The following is a 26,571-nucleotide window of genomic DNA, read 5'->3' as shown; positions in this document are numbered from 1 at the left end:
GGAGAGACTGAAGAAAGTTTACAGATAAAAACCACTTTGATCTGGCTGAAGCAATATTATTTAAGCAGGTAAACCTTTAAAGGTTTTATTCATGTGACCCGGGCCTCGAGTTGGACACACCTGGACTAAAGTTTAAGGTTTAATGTAGCCGCGTTGCATTCAGGTACACCTCAGAAAAGTGTGTGCTGCACCTGTTCTTGTTGCTGGAGATCCAGTCGGAGATGTAGGCAACGGCCTGGCGGTGGCACTGCTTGTTCCCGAAGCTGCAGGCCAGCATGATGAGCTCCCGCTGCAGCTCCCTGCAGGAAACAGGAAGACATTCAACCAATAACAGAGACGGAGGATTTAATCTGGACTCCACCGGAGTGACCATCACTTTCCCTGCTAATGAGGCGCAGAGACGAGTTTCTTATTTAATCGACTCGGGAAAAAGCTGAGAGAAAAAATCTGGAGAATTTCCAAATATCTGTCGGATATTTCTTCTTCTGCAGAGAAAATGAAGCGGCTCTACTCCAGTCAGGATTTGTTTGAGCCGTTTTGTTTCCAAGATGGAATAATTATAACTAACATATAAATTAATTTACTCAGGATTTACTCTGACCCACACAGGGTCATAAGTATGCATACACCCTGATTGAAGAGGTTTTAGCGCTTATAATAACACTTTAAAGTTTTAAACAGAGTGACTCGCAATCGGACCCGGCTGACCAGAACCGCTCCTCTTACTCAGTCTGGTACGACGCCTGCAGGATGTTTCCCTCGGTTCCCGGTCCGTTTGTCGGCCAGCCCATCTGATGGTACCGGGACGCCACCTGCTTCAGCACGTAGTCCTGGACACACACACAGACACACACACTGGGTCAGCACCAGCGGCCCATCGTGGAGCTCAGATGGATCATGATGGATCGGTTGTTTACGCTGAACAGCCTGTAGTCGTCTGTGCGGTCCAACAGTTTGTCCAGCTGGTACAGCGCCCGGCTGGCGGCGTGCCACGGCAGGAAGGACGTCTCCTCCGGCAGGTAGCCAATCAGCTGCAGGGGAACGCCCTGTGGGAGGTACCCCGCCCTGAGTGTGGGAGGGGGGGAGTCAGGACGGAGACCAGAACATCACCGGTCCACAGGCTCAGCCAGAGAGACGGACCCTTCATGAACACACCTGAGTTTCCCTCCCACCATCTTCAGATCTAAGAACACTGGTGTCAACGTTAATGACACCGAAGCCCCGGACAACAGGAAGTAGAACGTTTTACTTTGAAAAGTCCATATTTGACCTAATCAACAGAAAGTAAGTTGGTGTAACTTGGTGTCCATTACTACCAAACCTTTGGCTCCAATTTAACTTATAGACGCCTGAATGTTATTGTTTACATCCGGAAACAATGTAAACAACGCTGGAGGGCAAACAGATCGTTCTTTTGCTCGCCATCCACAGCGGCAGTAGAACAGAACCGTTAACAAAATGACCCTGGAGATGAAGGTTTTATTGGTTTAGTGCAGCGTGTCACAGCAAAGGGAAAAATAATGCAGGAAGAATAACTCAAAGCCACTTTTCTCTCGCTCTCTGTGTCACACAGGCAGACTCGTTGCCATGGCGACCGGAAACAACACCATCATATGTTGCAAGATTCAACAGCAAAAAACACTCAAACATTTCAAACACAAAGAACAGAACATTCAGTCCGTTACAGGTTTGTTTTTAGGCTTCATGTTGATTTTGCAATTATTAACAAGCTGTCTTCCTTATTTTTGTAGCTGAACCAAATTCCACAGCACATCTAATTGTTAAGATCGTCAAAGTCAAGTTAGCATAACTGAACTACTTCTCTCTCTTTTTCCAAAAACTTTTTCCTGACCTTGTTTTCTCGCTGTCGTAGCAAAGATCTGTGTCCATTTTTTATTTATATGTCAGGCGTACGTTTAAGATTTAGGGCGTCATATTGACAACTTAGCAGCTAAACCCAATGCTAGTCATCGTCTGCTAGCAGCTTTTTGGTGTGACGTCACGATGCAACAGGTCAGTTCCCTCCAATCTGACCGGAATTTGATCTAAGTTGTTCACTTTTGTTAATAATTGCACTAAACAATATTATTCTTGTTACTCATAGCCAAACAACACCTACTGCTGCACAACACAGAGGCCGTAACAATCATCTTGTCTAAAACCTCTGGTTTTCTCTAATAACCTTCCTCTACTCTTTAAACTGCTGCTGAGAATGTTTGGGACTCACTGAGGCGCATTCAGGGTCAGTAAATCAATGTAAAGTCAGATTCTATGGTGCAGACTCGCTCTTCATTTCAACTCTCAGGAGTGATCCTCAGAATAGCTCAACACAGAAACAAGTTGAGGGAAAGTTGGCCTCTAAATGCCACAGCAGCTATTAGGCAGGCCGAGCCACATCCACAACCTGGCGCATAGCAACGAGCTCTCTGTGTGCGTTTGTTAACATTCCTGCTGGTTTTGTACCTGCTTCCTGCTTCAACCTTCAGCCTGAACCTCATGAATATCGATGGGGGCCTGTGGTTGAGCAGGGAACGTATACTCACGAGGTTCAGACATCTTCAGAGAGGGGAAGAGGTTTTCATTCAACAGATCCACACAAACACTTGACTGAAATGTTCAGGGACACGCCGACACTCTGACGTCCACCGAAAGTTAATCTGTCGGAGATAAGACACTCTAAGTCTCCGAGCAGCAGAGAAACCCCTCAATTCCAACCCATCACATTTCCATAATCTGCCTCGTATCGTCGCCAGGACCCATCATGCACCTGGGCTCCAACGCATTTCCATAATCCATCCGGTCTGCAGAGACTTTTGGTTCAAAACGATCCAAAACGCTGACAAGATTTTACATGAAAGAACCAGGAGAGAGAGAGAGAGCGAGATGTGGCGGTAACCATGGCAACGTCAGCCGACCGTTTATCTGTTTTCTTTCCTGTACTCGTCCCCTCAGCGTTTTCCATTTTTATCAAACTCCATCCATCATCTATCTGTCATATTAGCATTCACATTCTCCTCAAACTGAAAGTGAGATAAGAGACGGACATGTTGACGCTTCAAAACTACATGAACTGGTTTGAACCGGAGACATGAGGACGACGGCGTCAACCAAACTCTGGGAAGGCATCAGGACGAGCGTCACGGCCTGGGTCTGTGTTTCTGACCCATGTTCTGTTATTCTGCTTCCTCACCTTGTTTATGTCACTTTCACCATCAGTTATACAGGCTTTCCCTGAATACATGAGGAAAGTTCTGGTTCATCTGAGAACTGACATGTTCCTTGGTACTTTCCAGAAGTTCCAGAATACTTTCCCAGAGCTATCAGGTTACTTTCTAGAATATACAAGGCACGGACTGGTACTCTCTTAGAGCTTGAAAAGCTAATTAAAATACTTTCTGTTAATCTGGTTATTTCTACGATGTACAACGCATGTTGTGGTACTTTCCCAGAGCTTACAAGGTTAATTTCAGAACTTACAAGTTGTATTTGAAAATAATTTTCACAATTTAAAGGATACTTTTCCAGAACTATCAGGTTACTTTCTAGAATATAAAAGGTACGTTCTGGTACTTTCTGTTTAAGAACTTCCATACTTTGGTACTTTCCAGAACTTACTGGGTACGTTCCCCAGAACCATCAGTTCACTTCCTAGATTATAGAAGGTATGTACTGATACTGTTATGGAGCTTACGTGGTTAATTAAAAAACTTACAGGTTATGTTTTGGTACTTGCCAGAACTTCCCAGAACTATTGGGTTACTTTCTAGAATGCACAAGGTGTCATGATTGCAGCCCTGCAGCCCTACCCTGAGTATGCTGATTACTCATTACCCTCACCTGCACTGTGCTGCTGCCTATTTAAACAGCTGCTCATCACCAGCTCAGTGCGAGATCGTCTGTTGCCACAGTCACAGCTTTCAAGCCTTGTCCATGTTCATGAGTCTCCTGGTTTCTTATCCTGTCTGTTTTTTGACCGCAGATTTTGGCCTTTTCCCTCTGCTGTTGATTTTTTGACCTCCTGTTGCTGACCCCTGCCTGCCTCTGACCCTGCCTCCAGTTTTCTGTCTGCTGGACTTACATTGCCTGAGAAGCCCCTGTGCATGACCCTGGATTGTTTCTACAACTAAGTCTCTGGTTTGTGGATTTTGTCCCAGTCATCAAGTTGTCCCCGGAGTCCCCACGGCCCATTCACCCTCCCCTCCCCTAGCTGGCTTCCCTACCCCTGTGGTTTCCCCATTCCTCAGTCACCAGTGTGACCACACCCTGTGGAGCCCCTTCTTCACCCTTATATTGTAATAAACTTTTTGTGAATTTGAACACTTGTCTTGGCTGCGTTTTGGGTTCCGGCTTATTTTGCTTGTACGTTACACAAGGTAAAGTTTTTTACCTTCAGGTTATTTTCTTACGACAGCAAATTAGAGCCACTGTAAAAAAAAAAACAGAAAACATTTCTGCCAAAACTATCTGAAATTTTGTAATTAATCTCTGAAATATTCTAGAAAACCATTTTATTTAAAAAACTTGGATATTTCAGAGACTGAAAATTTGTAAATTTCTTAGAAAACCCCCCAGAAATGTACTTGAAATTTTCAAGTTTTAAAAATCAAACATGTTTTGACTTGCAGATGCACCAGATTACTTTTTCTACTTTGTCCAGAACCAAACATTGCTTTTTGGAAACCAGTGTTTTTTTGTTGTACTTACCTGGAACTTTCAGGCCTCGTTTCAGAACAGACATGTTTTCTGGTCCTTTCTAAAACTTATTTTCATAAGTTACTGTTTCTTTTCTAGATTTTTCCAGAGTTACATTCAGGAATTTTCTGGATTTTACTTGTGATCTTACATAAACCAAAGGATTACTTTCCAGGACTTAGAAGATGTTTGCCTGGAATTTCCAGAATCTAGACAGTTTTTTGAGTCCTTTTATATTTTTATTTTCTGACATTTTCTAGAACATACAGGATACCTGTTGCATCATACATTGTGAAACCTGTTTAATTAGCTCAGTTTCCTTTCAGGGACTCGTTTGTGTCATGAGCTAAAGCAGTACTTAGATATATGTCTAAGTTTTCATTAGTGTGTGGATTAGGGAGCCACATTTGCAACAAAGTATTTTTCTCTGCAGGGCTTTCATATGTGTTTTGCCACTGCAGACGTCAGAGCCACCTCCCTATTCTGAGCAGAAGCATCAAATCTCTGGTGAGAAGCTACAGGGTTAAATGTCTGAGAGGAAATCAGAAATGCATTTCCTAAACCATTTTGCTTTTAAAGAGCAGTTTCACCTCCGCAGCAGAGCAGCGGCTCTCTGGATCCGTAGAGAAGTGGAGGAAGCTGAGGAGATTAGCAGGTAGATTTTTAATTTTCCCTCCCAGTTGTTGTCTCCGTTTGGGTCTTTCTCCCAGCGTTGTCGTCTTAATGAGCTCATTAACTCTTTAACATCGTTAAGGGCCAGTTAATTGTTTGTCCATTAGCTATTAGCAAGGCTCAGTGGAGAGCCAACAAGGGACGGCTGTGATCGCACACACACAGGCACACACAAAGGGAGGCGACATCCATCACTGTTTAAGCACAGAGTCAAACAGACACAGTCATTTATTACTGCAGAACCAGCTTCACACACACACCAGCATGCTAACACACACACTGCCACCAATTGGCATTTATTGCTCCTGTTCTCAGTCAATCGAAGTGTGAGCGGGAGGAGAATCAGCATGACTGAAATTAATCCTGAGATTAAATGTCCTTCCAGGCGTAATCAATTCACTGAGCAGAAATGCTGAAATAACATCTTTGTAAACAAGAAGTATTTTTGCGGCTTAAATGGGCTAAGCAGGCAGTCCTAACAAGGATGGAGTGGATCTCCGTCTCTCATCCGTTTCAGCTGAAATTCATCACCAGTTGGCAGGAGTTTTATTAATCCACTTTATCAGAAGTTTAAATTAAGCGAAGTGATCTATTAAAGGGTGAAAATAATTCTCTGGGATCAATGAGTACAATAAACACAAATCCAGCTCCCAAACTTCAGCCCAGATATAATCTACAAGGAAAACTTCTGATAAAATAAAATAATATCCAGGAGGGAAGAGGCTGGTAATGAGGAACCATGATGTCAGTAAGACGCAGCGGCTCCCAGAGTTTAACTCTCCTGCAGATAAATTATTGTTCCTCTGATTCTAGCAGCTCCTGTAACGTGAATATATTTTATTACTGTTTTGTTTGGTTTGAATTTGTTTTGCTCAGCACATAACGTGTTTTATTGTTTTATTACGCTTCGCTCAATAAAGTCAAACTAAGTAAAAAAAGTCAAAATTCAAAACTAAAATTCTGGGATTAAAGTTGGAATTTAGAATTATCAGATTAAAATCTGAGGTAGAATTCATGAGATTAAAGTCAAACCTTTTAGATTAGAATCAGTTTTTTTTTGAAGGTTTGTAAACTGGACCATTATAACACATGAATGCTGATAAAAGCTGACGGCCGTTTTTTATTTTCGGGCAGCAGCGGATGCAGCTTTAATGCAGCAGGAATTTCTCCTGATGTTTCTGAACCTCACAGAATCGATAACGCGAGTTTCATGCGTGGTGACGAAAACTGTCAAAGGTTTCTCAGTTTTTTAAAAAATATTAAGACAAATAAATGATAAAAAGTTGACGGAAGTTGTTGCGGAGCTACGCGGAGTAGCGGCGGCTGATCGCTTCCCGTCGTGACAGATTCAGGCTGAGGAAGCTGCTTCAGCTGTCAGGGTGAATATTAATGGATATGTAGCTCCTTTTTCTGTGCAGATGGGAACTCGTCAGCGCGCGGATCCTCAGAGGATGACAGCGCAGTAGTCTGGAGCTGCTGCTCATTCAACATGACAGAGCGCAGATGGCGGAGTGAGGGGGAGGAAGCAGAGACAGCAGTGGATTGAGTTACAGAGCCGGTGTCACCCTGGATTTCTGTTACGGCGCTCACGGCGCCGCGGGCCGAACACGCCGCGGTGAGGCGGGACGGCCGCAGGAGATTAACCGGGCGCATCTTCAGCAGGCTGCTCACTTTCTGCTCACGCTGACCGGATCGGCTCTGAATGCAGAGCAGATCCAGATCCTCCTGCTGCACTGCAGCAACTCACCGTCCAGTAATAATCCAGAATAATCTGATAAAAGCTTTTTTATTTTAACCACTTGAAGCTGCAGAAATACAGCAGTCAGTCAGAAACAGCGCTTAGCGCTGTTAATCATGCTGGTGTACACGCTGTTCACACCCTCTCCTTTTTCTCTGTTACGCTACAACTTCTTCCCGACAGCAGATCTTGTTGTGGATGCTAAGGTTAGATAGCATAGCCACTGATGAAGCCAGATAAACAGTTTTCTTAGTTGTTTCTCAGCGTGTACAAGAGGATGATTGACAGCGCTAAGGCCCTCCTCCTGACTCTGATTGGTTGTTTTTAACCGGGAGCGGTGCAGGCTTGCAGATCGCTATAAAAGCTCAGGGAGCTTGATTTTTTTCATCTCTCTTGTAACAACATGGTGTCAGTTTTAGCAAATAAAAAACAGATTTATTTTATCACAGTTACGTAGTGTGCAGTTAATAAATGTAGGATAGCAAAAGGTGCTCAGTATGAGTTGGGTTTTATTTTTTACAGAATTTGAACCAGGTGATAAAAATGTTGCTTAAGGAGTTCCAGTTAGAAAATATTTACAGACAAAACGTTTCTCACCTTAAATTCAAAATGTTTGTGTTTTGTCCAGTTTTGGCTTAATTTCTGCTTTGACTGGATTGTTTTTCTTTTTTGAGTCTGAATACTCAAGTTATCGATTAATCGATTACTAAATTAACTGGTAATTATTTTAACAATCGATCATATTTCTATCTGATCTGCTCCTTTGGCTGAAGCTCTATGTTAAAAACAGAAGGTCTGTTAGGTAAGTCAGTGAAAAGTTTCTATATTTCAGTAATCCAATTCAAGATGTCCAATTCATTTTTCAGTTTCATTTCACATCCTGGTGTTTTTCAAGCAGTTGTTTCCTGAGAAACGTTAATTATGGTTCACAGCTGAGGAGAACCCAACGAGTCAGAAAACTGGTTTAGCCCACACCAATAAAACTGCATTTTAGTAGAGAAATGTTTCGTTTCTATGCCTATAAAGTCACGGAAAAGCTGCTGGCTTGATAGTTGCCCAGTCACTGTTTCACACGTTGCTACGTCTAAGGAGCTAAAATCTTGTTGCATTTATGAGAAACAACTAATATTATTATGTAAATATATATTGTTGGGTGAGGACTTTAACATGTTTATTTTGATTAATTATTTATTGATTTTAATGTGTTAAAAATGTTAACACAATTAATTTTTGTTCTTTTTTAAACATGCATAAGTCCAAAGATGGAACCTTTGTGTTTGTTTCCGGTACGTCTTTAAATCTGATGCACAGCCGACATCCCCAGACACAAAGCCGATTCTCTGGTCCTACTGGGGGTTAATTTCTGCTTTTAAACGATCTGATTGGACGCTGGAAAAGACTGTTGTTGTGTTCAAGTTGTGCTAAAAGGAGTTAGCCTTTCAAGGCTAAAATAGCATCAATGCTAAACGTGTTGCTAATGCTAATGTTAGCGTCTACATTTTTAAAGAAGCTCCATGAATGATCAGGGTTTCCTGAAACACTGATGGTCAAATAATCAAAATTACAGATTAAAAACAATAAATATCTTTGTTTAAGTTCAAATGTTTATTTATGAAATAATTTACCAGCAAAATTTGTTTTTTAACTGAAAGTGTTGTTTATTTTGTGGATATATTGTTTTCAAAGGAAAGTGATTAATTTTATCGAGTCCCACTGATATTAAATTGTGTTTTTAAATCTGTATCCAGGATACAGTTTTACTTTCTTACAGTTTCTCATCAGTCACTGTTCGTTTATTTTAATCTGGTGTATAAAAAAGCTGTGACACTTTAAAAATGGTGTCATCTGCAAATGTATAGTTGATTCCTATTGATGGCATTTCAACAAAACAAGATGAGAAATCAGAAATCCGGTCAGGGGCACAATAAAATGGACAAATGAGGAGAAACATCCGTCCATAGAACGGCGACAACAACAAAACCAAGAAGTTTTCAGCCGAGACTCAAGAACCAAGTGAAACTAAGTAGCAGGGGGTCAGACAGATAAACGACGCTGCCAAAGAAAAGTGCAGATCTCTTGGTAAAACTTGGAAAGATCAGAGGTGAGATAAAACTTCAAAAAGTCTTTCAGCTACAAGATAGATCGATAAAACATATCAAGACTGTTTGTACTTTGACTGACTTGTTCTTCCAACCCAACTGGTTGAGGTCATGTGACTCACCTGGCCAGGTTGAAGGCGTCGTCGATGAGACCCGCTCTATTTCCAACAGAAATGATCTGGAGAGGAGAACAAACAGCAGGAAATGAGTTGATTTGGTGATCGGATTTGGAAATAATTCAGAAAAATCAAAGCAGACAAATAGAGAAGGTTTACCTGAGGGCTGTTGTGGAGCTGCTGAATGAGCAGCTTCCAGTTCTGGAGGTCATAGTTCACGCGGAAGTAGCCAGTCTGGTTGATGTTTCCCAGCAGCCAGGTGCTGTCATCCATCTGACCAATCCTGTGGCTTTCTGAGTGAAACAACACATTAAATTAGATCCGTAAACTAAAGCATTGAATTTATTATCACCCAGTATGCTGATGATATCTTGATGTACATTCTAGTTGGTTATTGGCGTCTCCTTCAGGTCATTCAGTCATTTCCCAACTGTCCTTTGATGAACTTTCACCTCTGACCTGCTAACTAAATCCTGAGGAGGAGCTCTTGGGTTTTTGGTCAATTCTCTGGGTTGAACCTGCAGGAACGTTGATTCCTGGGAAGATTGGCAGATGTCTTTGTCTTCCAGTTGTAAATAACCTTCAGATACTTTGTCAGGGTTAGCTCTGCAGAAACACAAAATCCTACTAAGTATTTTGGTGCCAACATCTTATTACACCCGAAATAAGACAAAACAAACTTAGAATTAAGTCAATAGTTTCTCCATATTGATGAAAAAGTAGTGGAGATATTTTAACTTAAAATATGGGAAACGTGTTTAAGAGGCAGATTTTGTCACTTCTAATAGTTTTTCATCAATATTAAGGAATTGTTGACTTAAACAAGCTGAAACGTTGCTTGTAAGTTTGTCATACTTTAAGTGTAATGAGATTGGAAACACTTGGTGAGATTTTGTGTTTTTGCAGTGTAGGTGTTATAACCTTCCCAGACTGATTGGCTGCTTCTCTAGACGTCATCGCTGATGTTTTTCTGCCTTGGACTGTTTTAGCCCGGAAAAAGGTCTTAAAATGGATGATCAGTTATTTATGCACTTGGAACTTTTCCACTTTAGCTTAATCTTCATCAAACCTCTCCAGGAAGTAGTCTGAGCCCAGCTGATGGAGTGTTTACATTTTGTAGGTTTGTGGATCAGCAGCATCACGGGGCCACAGGAGGAAACCAGCACATCCTGCTGAAATTAGGTTGAAGCTTCAGTGAAGCAGCTTGTAGGACGTTTCCCACTTTGAGAAACAGCCAGGTGATAAAAACAGAACGCAGCTGTTAGCCCACTTCTCCTTCTTCTTGGATTTAAACCAACTCCTCGCTCTCCTTGCATCAGATTGGTGCCAAAGTGGCGACGTGGAGATTACCCTCGTCAGGCTGTAACAACACAACCGGAGCGAGCTTCACGTTCACAAAGCAAAACAAGTGTTTTATTAGGGGGAACGGAGCCAGCAGGAGCCCCTGTTTCCACCAAAACCCAACACCAAGCAGTTCAGGATCAATTCTCAAAACATTATTTTGTTCAAAAAAGGGACTAAAATGAGCTTTATTCACTAAAACAGAACCCCTAGAGGGTTTTGTTCTTCAGAAACAATGATGAAAAAAGAAAAACAAAATGGGGTTTATTCTCAAAGCTTTTTGTTTGTCAAAGTAAAGAGGGGACCTACAACGGAGACTAATCCGAGCGAACAAACGATTGATCAAATCTTTGAGTCAGAAAGCTGACCTGTTAACAAAAGAGTAATCCTTTCAAAAGAACAGCAGAAGCAGCGCCGTTTTAAAAAACATGAAAGGATAAAAAGTAATCAGGATTTTTCTTTTTTGAATAAAAAGCAGACGCCAAATTACAGGAACCGTAACGATGTTTATTCCCTCCGCCTACAAACCTGAGAACAGAGCAACACGCTGCACCTGTGAACCTTTAAAGCCCCGGCAGAGGCAGCTCACGTGTACAGAGCTGAGCAGATAATTAATTAGAGAACCTGAGCCGGTTTGATCCGCTAACAGATCCTCCCAAGGAAACAGCTCGTTATCTCCCGGCAACAAGATAATTAAGACACAGGTGGAAATAAAGTTTCAGAGACGTTCAGCGGCGTCTCCGGCGGCGCCGTACCTGTCCTGTTGTTGATCCAGATGAGGCTCTCCAGGCAGACAGAGGACACGTTTCCCACGGCGACAGTCAATGGGACCTGCCACTGTAAACTGCAGAGGGGGAGAAGGATGTTAGCGACGGTCAGCGGGATTGGATCGGGTTTTATTGCCCCTGTTAGGGGAGCGAGGGTCATCGGTCAGCTGGAAATGAGGCGAGCGACAGCCGCAGCGGCGGAGCGAGGGCTTAACGACCGCACAGGCAGCAGATATCAGTCAGGAGAAACTGACTGGAGGCCGGCGTCCCTGTCAGGGAAAAGCTAGCTTAGCATTTTCACACCTTTAGGAAGTTAAATAAACTTTAAAAGTGATCCAATATGCTTCTCTGAGCAGGTTAGGGTAGTGATACAAAACATGATCATCACATCTTATACTCAAAGTTATTTTGTTTACACTCACACGTGAAAATGGCTGCAAACTGATGCGCAATTATACAGCCGTACATCTTTGAAAAGCAGAAGTGGAGCCTTCTGCACAACCAGTGAGAAAGCAGGAAGAGGCTTCTGGATGGTAAGACAACGACAAAAACACTTGTCTTTTCCAACAGCCATTGTTCAGTGCATAGAGCATCTTCAGTCATAGGCTTCTTCAGATCTGCAGTGACACAGACTGCTACAGGAAATCTTTCCTGCCAACACCCAACAGCCATCACCATCGACGACAACTCTAAAGAATCTGAGTTAATATGAGTCACGACAACGTTCACTTTGAATTCAATAAAGTGGCTTTGAATTTGAAAACCAGCTGACCAAGCGTGCTGGGCCTCAGCTTTGGTTGCTTGGTAACACTGAAACTCAGCTTTGGTTTCTAGGGAACACTCTGAAACTCAGCTTTGGTTTCTAGGGAACACTCTGAAACTCAGCTTTGGTTGCTAGGTAACACTCTGAAACTCAGTTTTGGTTGCTAGGGAACACTCTGAAACTCAGCTTTGGTTGCTAGGCGATGCAGTGCCTGCATTCCGCAGGTTTTTGAAACGGTCTATTTTCCAGACACCAAACAAACATGAACTTCTTGCAAAAGAAATGGCTGGATGTTGCTGTTGCTTAAGTTTTTTAGAAGCAGTTGAAACCCAAATGCTTCTCACCTGTTGAGTTAAACTGATCTCACAGGTAAATACTCCATTATTTTCCAAAATGTGCTCTAGACTGTTCAAGCTTTATTTTTAATATAAAAAAATCCTTTATTAATGCACATCTGCAGTGTTTTATTTCACTAAAGCTATAAAATCAAATTTAGTGTTTGTATTTTTCTTCAATTAAAACCATCTTTACACTATTTTACAGTAAATTGTGAATAAGTGCAATACATTAAAACTTTAATATTTTCTGGAAAAACTAGTGAAAGCATTAAATCAAAGAACATTTTCTGTCCTAAAACAGGCAAAAACATCCAGTCGTACATTTTGAAGTTTAGGAGTAAAATGTGTGTGAATAAGCCAAGAGAACGGAAAGAATAATGCCTGAGAAATACACAGAAAAAAGATGTAGCATAATAAGCATAAGAGCCAACAGCTGCATAATTAAATGTATAAAATATAATGCACTATCTAGACCCAGAATTATCTTCTTAACATTCCTCCACAAAGATTTCTGGACTGGACCGACTAAGAATTATGTTATTAGGTGAAAAACTGGTACATTGTTTTCATTTAATTAAAGTAAAAATGGTTTTAAAAATAAAAAAATGTGTTTTCTTTATTTTATATTACAATCATGCATTGATTTATTTTGCTGATTGCAAAAAACTATGAATATACTGAAGTTGCAGGGCAACAAAATATGAAAACATTTTGTGTTGTTGATAAATGGCCCAAAATGACCAGATTCATTCATGCTAAGTGTTTTGTGGAGGTGAATTAGACTGCTGGTACGTGAAGAAAATAATCTTTCATCTAATGTTGGATCCACAGAGATGAAAACAAAGGAACATTATGAGGATTTTTGCCTCAATGCCTCTCACACGGTGGTTTGGCCATTATATTGAAGGCTGTTTATGAAAATAGGAGATGCTGAATGTTTTGCCTGCGACTTGAAAGAGTTTCAGACGTGAGTTGGAGCTTGAATGTGTTTTATGATGGATTTGTTTTGTTTTAAAAACAGAAACTTTTAAAAATAAGAATAGAGTCAGGTTGTCAGTGTCAGTTAGCAAAGCTAGCTTTAGCGCAGAAGAATTAGCTGCTAAACTAGTTAATGAAAAACAAAGAAAATTTTTAGTTTCTACAAATGGTTGAAAATGTGATTTTAGTGGTTAAATGTTTCACTAAAACATGAAGCTCTAAATCAATACGTTTTTTGATTTTCTTGTATTTTTTTTTAATCTAAAACTGTTACTGAATTTGCCAACAATTAGCCTCCCAAGCTAGCTTTAGCTTTTATTCATCTATTGCCAGCAGCTAGCTAAACAGTTTCGCCAAATTAATCAATCTGTGGCAAGTTTGAGTTAGTTTTTAATAATTTTAACCATTAGTTCACCTAATTCTGTCACTGAATTTGGAGATCTGTACTGAAGTATTTTGTCCTCAAATCATATTTAGTTTGGTTAACTAACTCTCACTGGTTTTATTCAGTTACTCTGTATGAGGTCTTAGTTGCTGTATTTTTTCAGGCAGACTGAACTTTCATTTTAACTAGACTTAAGTTTTGAGTTATAAAACTTTTGATTCTGGAGGTTCAGCGAAGGAATTAGCTTCAACATGTGATGAGAAGATGCTACTAATAATTTAAAACACCAAATACAGCATTATGCATCGATATGCAGAAGCTAACATTTACATCGTTCCTTATTTCTGCTGCTGTGTGTCCAGCCAATCAGCAGCAAAGAAAATAAATGCTGCTTCTGGATTGGCTGTGTTGCATGTAGCATTGTGTATAGATGTCTTAGCTTCCCAAGCTACATTGTTTACCAAAATTATACATACATTTTACTATAAACTGGTAAGTATTTGGAGTTATGCTCCACTAATACTTCAACTTCACTTTCACAACATTAATTGTTTTCATCCTTTCAAGTTCAGAGACATTTCCAGACGTTTTGGTGTTGTGGGGTTTGTTGTGCATCTGCAGACCAGCTGTGTGAGGAAAATCATCAAACTGTTGTTTCTCTCCGTCTTTCACTCTGAGCCGTTACTGTATGCGAGTAATAATGGCACCAATAGAAAAGCGGTTAAAACATTAGATTCTTCTCAGTTCCACTAAAACCCAGATTTTCATTAAACTCGTTTTGATCAAACTCATTTGGATTTTAATTAGACTGGATGTTAATTAGGGGTTGAATACAATCAGCTCGACTCGCTCAAACCAGTTAAACACAGATGTGTGTTTATGGTTCGGAGTGCGTTCACTGTAAGCGTTGTTGTACCCCAAAAAAACGTTCCTACAACCACCGTTTGTCGCCGCAGGCAGCAGAGGATCAATACGAGGCCCAAGCAACCAAATATTTAATCCTACATTCATATCAGAGCGACTGACAAGAAGAGAACTCAATCACACGCAGTCAGCAGCACGGACAGCAGAATGTGTTTATTAATATTGATGAGCGCGCTCGTCCTTAGAGTTTATAGTTTATTCATCAAAGCCAGAAACCAACTGGATGTATAAGAAGAAAAGCAGCAGGAAACCATCAATGCATATTTTTACAGTCAAAACTCTTCAGATAACAGAAACCCCTGTTGCTCCTCATCCTCTGCTACAACACACATCGACCTCATTTATATGTTAGAAAACCAAAACCAAAGATTAAAACATATACTTCAGCAAAAAAGTTGATTTTTTCCAGTGGTTGGGAGTTTAATGCAAAGGTGGAGCTTCACAGAGACACATTTAGACGGCTCTCATGATAAATTCATATAAATGAAGTTAGAAAACAAACGGTCCATCTTGTCAGGAGTTTTATTTTACAGTTTTCTTCAGTTTGTTCAATAAATTTCAATTTATTTGTGTTTATAGGGATTTAATTACTGTGGTATTTAGTGCCAGCCATACAGTTACGTAAAAAAGTTCTAGCTGATGGCGTCACTTTTATCGTGATCACAACAGCAACGAAAAAAATATGGTGACGAAGCTTTACGTCCGTAGCGCCGGCTCCTAGCTTGAAGTGAACAAATTTTAATGTTAGACAGAAATAATGAAGGATTTCACTCGTTATCCTGACCCTGGAAGTGATGATTTCACTCGTTATCCTGACCCTGGAAGTGACGATTTCACTCGTTATCCTGACCCTGGAAGTGACGATTTCACTCGTTATCCTGACCCTGGAAGTGACGATTTCACTCGTTATCCTGACCCTGGAAGTGACGATTTCACTCGTTATCCTGACCCTGGAAGTGACGATTTCACTCGTTATCCTGACCCTGGAAGTGACCCTGGAAGTGACGATTTCACTCGTTATCCTGACCCTGGGAGTGACGATTTCACTCGTTATCCTGACCCTGGAAGTGACGATTTCACTCGTTATCCTGACCCTGGAAGTGACCCTGGAAGTGACGATTTCACTCGTTATCCTGACCCTGGAAGTGACGATTTCACTCGTTATCCTGACCCTGGAAGTGACGATTTCACTCGTTATCCTGACCCTGGAAGTGATGATTTCACTCGTTATCCTGACCCTGGAAGTGATGATTTCACTCGTTATCCTGACCCTGGAAGTGATGATTTCACTCGTCACTCGTTACATCCAGGCCTGGTTACAAAAAAATAAAGAATCAGAACCTTTTTGATGACACGAAAAATATCTGAAAGAGCAAAAAATCTGAGAAAATTGATGAACGGATGAGAAAGTCTGGAAAGGGTTAGAAAACCATTCGTCATATTTTGGGACTCTGTTAAAATCAAGCAATTTTAAAGGGGCAGTATCGTGTAAAATCAACTTTTTAAAGCTTTATATCAAGTTTTAATGTTCCTCCCTCATCAGACACAAACCTCGAGTCTTTCATCATTCTTAAATCTCCATGGCAACCATTTAGCGTTGCAAAACACCTGGGTGGACCTAGCTCCGCCTTTGAGGCGCAGCTCCTCCCCCTTTCAGCTCCTTCAGACTAGCCAGCAGCAATCAGCACACACCTGATGGAGCTGCTGAGCTCGTTACAGCAACTGCAGCTCAGAGCAACGCTGGTAAAAACGTTGGAGCCATGTTGGGATGATTTCCTGAAGGCGGAGCTTCAGAGAGAGCAGGAGTTCTTAAAGAGACGGAGGCCCAATTTCAAGGCATTAATTACAAAGTCATATGCGATACATATGGTAACACAGTTACTTGTTTGTGTTATAAAATGGCTCTCTGTGCCTGGAAACTCATAACTCATAATTGTAAAGCTCGGCTCAGACTGCAGACACATCAGCTGACAGGTAGCAGAATGAGGGTCTGTGTTGATTTTAGGAGTTTTAATGCTAACCAGGACAGTTATGAATAATTCCCCTCTCAATTTGTTTATAATGTTTATTTATAAACAGCTTAGCCGTTTTAAAGTGAAAGGTGTCTCTTCGGAAACGTCCCAGAGGGAAAAGGGAACAAAAATGGAAATGCTGAGTGAAATGTAAACAGGCTGGAAGTCTTTTAACTGCTTGTGAACGTTTTTTTTAACAGCCAAGGTGAGCGGAAGCGGACGGCGACAGCGCGTGTTCGTGCCGGCTGTGACAGTTTACACCTACAGATACGCTGCTGCGAAAAACTAATTGCTCAATTACAGATTTATTCAGAAGGTTTTTAACAGACAAAAATAACCCGGTTGCAGTTTTCACACGATTTAATTTTTGAGCTAAAAAAGTCCAGAACAACTCGACTCCATGTGCAAAAGTAAGTGACCCCTAAACCTGATAACTGGGTGTCCCTCCACCGGCACAGACAGACGGCAACATGTCTTTAACGTCACTGAGAGACATTTTCTCCATTTTCTTTACTGAACAGTTTAATTTAGCCACAGTGGAGCATGAGGCACAGCCTTTCAGTTTGATGTATGTCCATACTTTGACTAGACCTTCATTTTGATCGCGATCTTAAGGAGTTTCCGGTGTCTCAGTTTTTACGTCTGGTTTCTTTAGGAAGCAGAAAGATCTGAGTGAGCGTGAAAACATCTCATGTTTAGTAACTGATGAAATGAGCCTGCAGATGTGAAACCTTTAGCAGCGACGCTAGTTGACCGTTTCTCCCTTTCACTGTCTGAACTGGATGAACTTTCCTATAATTATTTGAACTAAATCTCCACTTTGCTTCATGTTTCCAGCCGTCTCTCTTCTGCAGCAACTTTCAAAGCTGCTTTGATGAATGAACATCATGAAAAATACACACTGCAAATAAACAGCATATGGCCTGATTCTGAGTCTTTACGCAGAGACGGGACTTTGACTGGGATCGGCAACAAACGTCCGAAGAATAAAGCCTTGTGTGATTTAAAGCCAGGAGAAGAAGGAGAAGCTCATTAAACTCCACAGATAACAGCCTGTTTAACTGTTCCTAAAGCCTTGGACACATCTGACAGAAACACAGAAAGCTGCTCTCGCTCTTCCTCTGCAGCCATAATGTTCTTAGCAGAAACAGTTTCAGTATTTATTGGACTATAAACCTGAGAGCTGCAAATAAAGGCTTCATTTAACCTCCGAAATAAAAGAGACACAACAAAACATCAACAGTTGCGTCTGATTTGAGCCTGGATTTAGTGTGACGCAGAAAAGGAGGAACACACTGAATTAATGCAGGTACGATGCTAATTAGCACCACTAGGCACTTAGTCATATTCATAAAACTAGAATATTTTCTTGAACAATAATTGCCATTTTTATCACTACATTGTTTCAAATATAGCTTTTGTTATTTCATAATAACAAAAATCATTGTATTCTATACTTCTATAATGAATTATGTATCATCATTATTCATTGATTATCTAAAGCAATTTTTTCATTCAATGTTGCATTATTGAAGTCCATGTACACAATTTTAAATTTCTACAACTGTAGCTAAATTGTGCATATAATAGGTACCTAATTATTTTAAAATGCTTTTAACTGGTTAATAGTTCAAACATTAAATACACCTTAACATGCTTTAATATGACCATTCTCACACTACAGCCAATCAGGAGCTAGGAAAATAAATGCCACTTCTGGATTGGCTGCTTTGCAAACACCAGCCAATAGTGTGTCAAGTAGCGTTGGCCCAAGGTATTTCAGCTTCTGAAATGGTACTTTCTTTCAAACATTTGAAATAATTCTACAACTAATTTGGAGAAAAATCTACAAATAGGCAGGAATCAACTATAACACCAAACTAGCATTATTCATTTCCATTCCTCAGTTGCCTATAGTCGCTAAAAAGCATCAAACCCAAAATTAAACGAAAGATTGAGTATATATGTATATATGTTATTGCACAATCTACACCAGGGTTAAGACTATTTACTGAGTATATCAGCCAAACTTGAGCTCTGGCCAGTTCTGCGTAGTTCACACTCTGACCACTAGATGGTATCAAAGCCCCTCTAACCGCATCCTTAGAATGAGAGGAATTGGCATCAGCCAGAGTTTGTGAGATTCATACATCACCTTGGCTGCATTCACAACCAAACAGACGTCACTCGTCCATAAGAGGTTTGATAAAGGAAATACGCTTCTGAACGCAGCTCAAAACGTTGCTGTTTGTTTACCAAAGGGCGGGCGAACGCTCTGGGATCACTGAGCGAGTTTCTGACTCAAAGAGAGGAAAACCAGCAAAGCCTGAAACAGACGGCTTCAATTCAACAGCCAACCGAGACACAAAGGGCTCAGATGAAAAGACGACAGAGGAAAGGAAAGTTCCAGCGAGAAGCCGAGCGGGACGGAGCGACTGTAAACTGCCTCACGGGAAGAAAAAAGGAAAGAAGGAGGAGGAGGAGTGAGCAACAGGTAAAGAGGTCTGCTGAAGTATTAATGGAGGAGAAAGTGGGTCGATAAAACGCAGAAGAGAATAAACTCCAAAGATTGTCAAGGATGTGAATAAAACATCATGGGAATAAAATATGAATGATGCATAAATGATAGAAAAGTAGTAAAGGAGGTGAGGAAAAGTGGGCAAAGGGGGAAATGCGTGATTGCAAATTAACAAATTTAGTGCTGAATGCGTCACAAAAGATCATCCTGAAACAGCTGATGAGTCATGAATTTACGTCACCAACACTTTCCTGCATGTTTCACTCAGAAGAAACGAAGCTTCAACTGGTTTTGGGACAAATTATTGCTTGAAGGTTTGATAATTATCTGTTAATATTTCCTAATCCCTAAAGATTTCATTCACATGCTAAAAATGATTATTTACCACATTAGATATACGAGCAGGCATTTATTTTCTAAGACAGAAAGAGATGAAAACTGTTCATGTTGATTTTCTGTTTTCCAGTCTTGGTAATGACTATTATACATCACACTAAGTCATGAACAGATTGTTATCAGACATTAACATCCCATAATAATCCACCAATGTCACTGGTTAATAATCAAACTTATCATTTCGCAGCTCGTCGCTAACAAACCGGCTTCCTTTCATTTCTGTAACGTCGGATAAAACTGGAGACTCAGAGAAGTCCAGCCTGAAATCTCTGATTTTTATGAGTCTAAAACTCAAGCTGAGAAATTTATATTTACAGAACAAAAGTTGGTTAAAAACCAACTTTTAATCACTGCTGATGAAACTTAATGACGCTTAGAGCTGAAGACTCCGGGTGTAAAACCCTGAAGACAGGAGTGAGAGCAGATTAACAGATATTTAACTGGATAAAGGTCTATTGCTTAAGTTAAAGTCAGTTAAAGCTTTTATTAAGTTATCTTTTTCTAATTTGCAGGGATTGAGAATTTAAATTGTGATTGTTTTCATTTTTGAACGATTGTAAAAACCCTGAATTTATCAGCTTCATTGTTTCAAGGCAGGAAAATAAATTTCCATGTACAAAACTCACCATCTGATGATTAAAAACACTAATGGACCATTTGTGTTGGACTTTGTTGCTACCTGAGGTTGTTTCTGACTTCCTCTCCGTACAGGAAGTGCTCCTGGGTGACGGTGATGTAATGGGTTGGCAGCTGCTCTGATTGGTTCTTGCTGATGGTGACGACAGGGTAGCCCATTTGTAGAGTCCATCTGTCCATCATCTCCCCGATGTCAATGTCCCGCCCTTCTGAGCGCATGGCCTTTAGACAGAAACAAATGCAGCGAGCTGGTGAAGGTGCAGAGCCTGATTGGAGGAAGACGAGTGACCTTCAGGTAAATTAGGTGTCTAATTGGCTGCCTGTTAATCAAAGATTTTCAGTATATAAAAAAACAAATCAATGGTGATCACATTAAAAGCTTCTTGTTGAGAAAACAACTCACTCTGGTTACCAAGGTAACAAACTTTCTCCATCTCATCAAGTCTTGGCGAGCATCGGCCTGGCCTTTGCTAGAATTACTAAATAATTACCAACTTCAGTGAGTCAGCCTGCTCTCCTCTCCTGCTGAGGCTAATGTGCCCTAAAGCCTCAAGTCCAAATAAAGAAAAGAAAAATGGCTTAAAACCAAACAGACGTACCTGAGTTAGTTTACTCCAAAGGTCGTCTCTGGCTGCGTTGCTGTACATGTGACTCAGGAGATAATCCTGAAACAAAGACACAGAGACGTATGATGGCAACGTCTCCAAGACGTTTCACACATCTAACTGCTGTTACGACGTCCTTCCTGGACGAAACTGGACCAGAACCACTTCCTCAGAGATTTCAGAGATGCTCACCAGTCGTTGAGAGGAAGGCCTCTCCATTATGTAAGGGGCAAGTCAAAAATAATTCTCCAGTTGAGTCTTTCAGGGATAAGTCAAAGTCTAGAGGCTTTTAGGTAATTTCTTAGTGGGATTTGAAGTTAGACCAAGTCCAGCTTCAAGTATTTGGAGGGCAAGTCCAAGTCATGACTCAAGTGTTTGAAACAAGCGTCAAGTTTTTCAGGGACAAATGCAAGTTAAGTCTCAACAGCATGTTATTCTCAAGGCCTTGAGACACAAGCTGAAGACAAATCTCAGGGGCCTGAGGGTCAATTCCTTATCCTTTCCCAACAAGGAAGTGTCAGAAGTTGACAAGGGTCTTTGAGTCCTTGAGGGGCAAAACCAAGTCAAATCTAATGAGGGGCAAGTCCATGTGAATTCACGAGTCTTTGAGGAGCAACTACAGGTCAGGTCTTGATCCTGTGAGGGGGCAGGCCAAGTCAACTCCCAAGAACTGGAGATCTAAGTTCTACTCAAGACTCAAGTCTTTCGGGGACAAGTCCAAGGTCAGTTTTACAGCTTTGAGTCAAGTTCAAGACCAATCTAAAGTCTCTGAGAGACAATTCCATGTCGTCTCCTAATTCTTTATGGGGCAAGTCCAACTCAACTCCTGAGTCCTTGAGAATCAAACGTAAGAATAATCTCAACTGTTTAAGACGAGTTCAGCTCCCTGATGATCAACTTTAAGTGAGTCTCTAATGACTATAACAACAGACCCAATAATGTGCTTGATAAACTGCATCAGTGTAAGATGAAAATACAGACCTGGGCAGTTTGTCACATTTAACTGTTATATGTTCATCTTTTATTCTTTAGCAGTAACGCTTAAGTTTTATATTTATATAGCAATTTTATATGTAAATTACCCATATTTTTTTATTTTATCCCAGTTTTTCAATTATCCTTTATTCTAATACCATATTTACACATTAGGGAAAAAATGTGCTTAAAGGAAAAGGTGTTGAATTTTTTATGGTCTGTTGTACCAGGCAACACCTTTTATATTTTCAACCTTTGAAAATGTAATCTTTAAAGTTAATTTACACATTTTACAGAAAATATTTGATGTAAATAAACCTGATGTAAATGCATAAATGCATAAATATAAATAAAGATCTGATTAACACCTTTCAAGGTATAAAGGGATTTTAACCAACATTTCTGCAGAGACCAGTACGAGCAACAGTTGAACCAGATTAAACAGATTAATTTTTTTCTTTGGCTAATCCAAAACTTTTAAGTTTAATTGATGAGTCCCAACGAACTAAAGCAAAACTACAACAGCAGATTAATTTTCTTACTCCAGGCAGCAGAGGAACTTTAAAGTCCTGGGAGGATTCCTAATTTACTTCTTCCTCATCTGTGTTTTTTCCCAGATGATCAAAGTTGGCTCTTGCTCGGCTGTCACCGCTGCTGCTATATTCCAGGACATCTTCATGCAGCTGACGCCTCCCAAACAAGTCTCTGCTGTGAAGCTGTGAGCGAGTTAAAGTCACAAGCAGCAGAGCTCATTTATTTTGACTTCACTGTTAGAAGAAATCTGCTTTGTTCACCGTCTGCAGGCTCTGCCACTGAGCTGAGAGAGAAACAAAGAGCTGCCAGTTTTAATAATCTCCCACTCATTGCTTGGATTTGTACAACACAACCAAAACAAGGAGCCTCTCATTTCTGCCGCATCAAAATGAACTGTGAACAAAGCAGTTAGTGAATGAAATCAGCTGAACAGAACATGCTAGCGGTTACAGCACCCTCTACTGGCCAGATGGGGGTAAATCCACGCACAAAGAGTGCGTGGTTTTTCCACAACTGTCCTGTTGGGGGCAGCAGAGCGTCTATTCCCGATTGTACGTTGACGAATGTTGTCGCCTAGCAACCATGAAAGCGCTAAACTACTAGCAAGCTAGTAATAATGGAGTTTAAAATCTCACTGATGATTTTCTGTCACTCATTTAATCCTTTTTAGTAAAAATATTTAAAAACAAAAGCCTAGCAACACAACCGCCTTGGAGGGATGAAGGCCCTGAATTTGGACACAAACTCCGCCCACATCAAAGATCCTCAGAAGAGCGAGATGCACATCTCCTGGAGAATTTTCAGTCGAATAGCGCTTACAAAAAACTGGTGGGACAAAATGTTGATTGCTGTCAAAAAACAACTTCAGTAAGGCTCTAACATAAAGGCTGGGTTCAGATAATTAAAAATTTTCCTTTGAACAAAAAAACTATTCGAACCAAAGAAAAATAAATAAAAACACAGTTTGGGCAACAACTTATTTTTAAATAATAAAGTAAAGATACTCTGAACCCCGAAACTTAAGATTGAATGTTTTATATGATGAATGTAACTTTTGTGGTAAAGCCAACATGTGACACATTTTACTGTATATTACATTTTGTTAACTAAAATCCTCTATACCGTCTGGGAATCAAAGAGCTCTAATTTCAGCTAATTAATATAAATATCAACAATATTATCTTACATTTTTATCACAATATTTCATGTCACAGTTGTGATAACAGTGACAATAGGAACCGTTTATTTTAGGTAACTGTATCGCTGTGCAGCCCCACAAACAAACACAGGTTTTGAAAAACTTCCTCCCAATCCTGACATGAAGGTCAAGTTTTGATTTTAATAAATTTATCATGGCATGGATCGTTACCTTCGTTACCTGATCTCCGGTTATCAGAAGATGATGAACGGATGAGAATATCCGCAGCTCTCCTGTGTTATTTGAAAGAAAGTGTAAATGCTAACAGGTATCTGAGAGGACTCCCACATTTCTGGCGGACAGTGAAAAGCTTTTAGATAGGAAACATGTCAGGACAGAAGAGTTTAATTTTTAATCTGGGTGGCCGGGCGCGCCTGGCGGAGGTCGGGAGTTTTAGGAGCTTCTGGCTGATGAACAAGCGGCAGGCTGCGAGCTTTGTGTTTCTCTCTCGTTCTCACGGCAGAGCTTAGCGAAGTGAGAGGTTTGGATGAGTTCATGATCCCACAGACAGGCAGGCAGGAAGTGGCCGGGCAGAACCGGGACCGGTGGGGCTCGATAAGCGGATCAGAACCCGGATGAGGTGGTACCAGCTCGCTGTGTGTAAGTCAGTTTGACTCCGACACCTTTACTGACAGGAACAGATGTACAGAGCGCAGCGCCGGTCCAACACAAACAGATCTAAACAAGCAGCCGGTGATAAATATGGGCTGCAGGAATCTCATTAGGAGAATCTGCAGCTTCGTGCCGGAGCAGTTGCAGCTTCGCAGCCTGTTAATGAGGTCTTGTTTTCCTTTCTGAAGGATCTCTGTCAACACAGCTAACACTTCAGCTGCCACTTCCCTGCGTCTGCAGACGGCTCCTCAGAGCATCGACATCCATGCTGCCAATTAAAGCTCTGAGTGTGTAAATCATATGTAAAGGTTAGGAAATAAAGGGATGTATGTCAGAACAAAGAATGTTGTATGTTTTCCTCCTTTTTGTGTCTTTTGAATAGATCTGATGATGTTTTGCGTATTTTTTGTGCTTTTTGGGTGATTTTGGTGTCATTTTTAAAGAACTTTTCAACCATTTTGCACCAATTTTTCCACTTTTCAAGTAAAGATCTTATTTTTCCAGCCTCCATTTCTCAAGTATAAGTGGAACAATGCAGTGAAGCAGAGTGGGTCAAACTCCATGTTACATTAGTTAGACTTTTATGCCTTTTCTTCCTTAATTAATGAAATCATCCCTGGAATATTGTATTTAATATTCACCCTGGTTCTGATGATCTGAAATATTTATAAAATAATTCTGTTCGGTCCACAAACTGTCTTTAATTCATTCTGTGACCTAAATTTAAAGGTTGTTTTCTTTGTGGTTCCCCCACAAACTGAACCGCGCCGTAAAAAGCCTCCGTTGTTTGTTTTTATTGTCTTATTGCATTTGCATCACCTTTTATAGACTCAGGAGCTTCATGGCTGGGAATCAGCAGCGTTTATATCTAACCTGGTTTCCTGAAAGTTCTGGGTCACCTAAATTCTGCCGGAGAATCAGGACGCAGCATTTATTGTGTGCAGATGAACAAAGCATTTTTAGTTTATTTAGAGCAAATAAAAACAAGCAACAGCCTTCAGGGAGCATTAAATAATATTTTACAGAATTTCTCTGTGATCTGAGTCCAGTTTTATGGATTAAAAAAATTTCTGGCTGTAAAATAAATTTAAGCGTACCGGCTGGCCTCCATCTTATTGGCCGGAGTTCGTCTGTAATGAAGTGAGCTGATGCACAAATGAGACTCCAGGGTCTCCAGCTCCGGCTGCTGTGGCTGAGCTTCCTTTGGATTTTTATCTGCTGGAAAATCAAACTTCTGTAAAAGTTATTTCTGTCACTAAACTCCTCCCAGCTTCCTCTTTGATCCAGCGGCTGATTCTGTCTTTGAACTCAGTAAAGAAAATAGAAACATCATCAGGAATGTGATGTTTTTACTGAGGATTTACTTATTAATGTGTGGCTGCTGCAGAATCAGCAGCTGATTTTCAGAGCCTTTCAGGGGTTTTTGAGATATTTGAATTATTCTTTTTTTGTTTGTTTTATCCAGAAAGACAAAAACAAAGAAAGAGAGAGAAAGGAAAAAAAGTGTTTTTTCTTTGGAAGGAAAGATGAATCATAAAAACATGCAGAGTTTTTGCTTTGGTCTTTAAAAACTGAGTTTTCATGGATGCAGAGCAGAGAGAGAAGCAGGAAGTTCAAACCTTGTGTGATGATCATCATCCACTACTCCAGCATCTTTCTAACCAGACACACTCAAAGTGTCGAAAACAAACCAGGTTTTTACTCTGACTTGAGTATAAATGTGTCGAAGCAGAGCTGCTGTTACTCTGCCACCTCTGAACTGATTGTTGTGTCATAAAAAGATTAATTTTAATTCAGAAGGTGATTCCTAAAAGGAACAAGTGGGAGCAGAGTAAACCCATTTTCCAGACTGATGGGAATGTTTTCACCCTGCGGTTGGAAGTCTGGACCAGCGAAGCCTCGTCTTTCAGACTAAAACCCACCATGTCCTCCTTCAATCTGCTTTCAAAAAGAGGGAGAAACATCTAAAAGAGCTTTAACTCAAACCAAAGAGCTTTTTACACAAACTGCCTCCGCAGCTCAACCCTACAATTACCATAAGCTCTTAAGGGTAAGAGTGTTTCTAAAATATGGCTTATTGCCGTCTCTGCTCAGATCGTCTGTCTGAAACCTTCAACTCGACTCGCTGACAAATCTCTTAAGAACACTTCAAAGCCAGCGACCGGCTGTCGGTTCCAAGTTAAAACCTCCAGGAACAGATCTGCACTCACGTTCAGCCCCTTCTGGAACAGCGGCTGCCCCATCACGTTCGCCAGCATCCGGATCAGCGCCG

General features: G+C 40.6%; 1 protein-coding gene and 1 long non-coding RNA gene across 2 annotated transcripts in view; one reads left to right on the top strand and one right to left on the bottom strand.

Annotated features, from left to right (window-relative positions):
• trhde.1 (thyrotropin releasing hormone degrading enzyme, tandem duplicate 1) overlaps window positions 1-26,571 on the bottom strand; it is a 43,051-nt gene extending 16,480 nt beyond the window's left edge. The window contains exons 1-9 of the mRNA XM_088003269.1: window positions 26,510-26,571; window positions 20,975-21,040; window positions 20,419-20,597; window positions 11,414-11,502; window positions 9,477-9,610; window positions 9,324-9,379; window positions 918-1,065; window positions 727-830; window positions 192-299 (exon numbers count right to left, since the gene is read on the bottom strand). Coding sequence (XP_087859395.1) covers window positions 192-299; window positions 727-830; window positions 918-1,065; window positions 9,324-9,379; window positions 9,477-9,610; window positions 11,414-11,502; window positions 20,419-20,597; window positions 20,975-21,040; window positions 26,510-26,557 — 932 coding nt within the window. The 5' untranslated portion in view covers window positions 26,558-26,571. The remainder of the gene's footprint in view (window positions 1-191; window positions 300-726; window positions 831-917; window positions 1,066-9,323; window positions 9,380-9,476; window positions 9,611-11,413; window positions 11,503-20,418; window positions 20,598-20,974; window positions 21,041-26,509) is intronic.
• Window positions 20,582-24,993, top strand: LOC148152540 (uncharacterized). The gene is made up of 2 exons (XR_015762131.1): window positions 20,582-20,670; window positions 22,573-24,993. It is a non-coding gene; the product is annotated as an uncharacterized LOC148152540 (long non-coding RNA).

This window comes from Poecilia mexicana, unplaced genomic scaffold (assembly GCF_051168715.1).
Source record: "Poecilia mexicana isolate PSO_F unplaced genomic scaffold, ASM5116871v1 scaffold_23, whole genome shotgun sequence".
Classification (NCBI taxonomy): Eukaryota; Metazoa; Chordata; class Actinopteri; order Cyprinodontiformes; family Poeciliidae; genus Poecilia; species Poecilia mexicana.
Note: the sequence above shows the minus strand (reverse complement) of the source record. Positions and strands in the feature narration are given on the sequence as shown.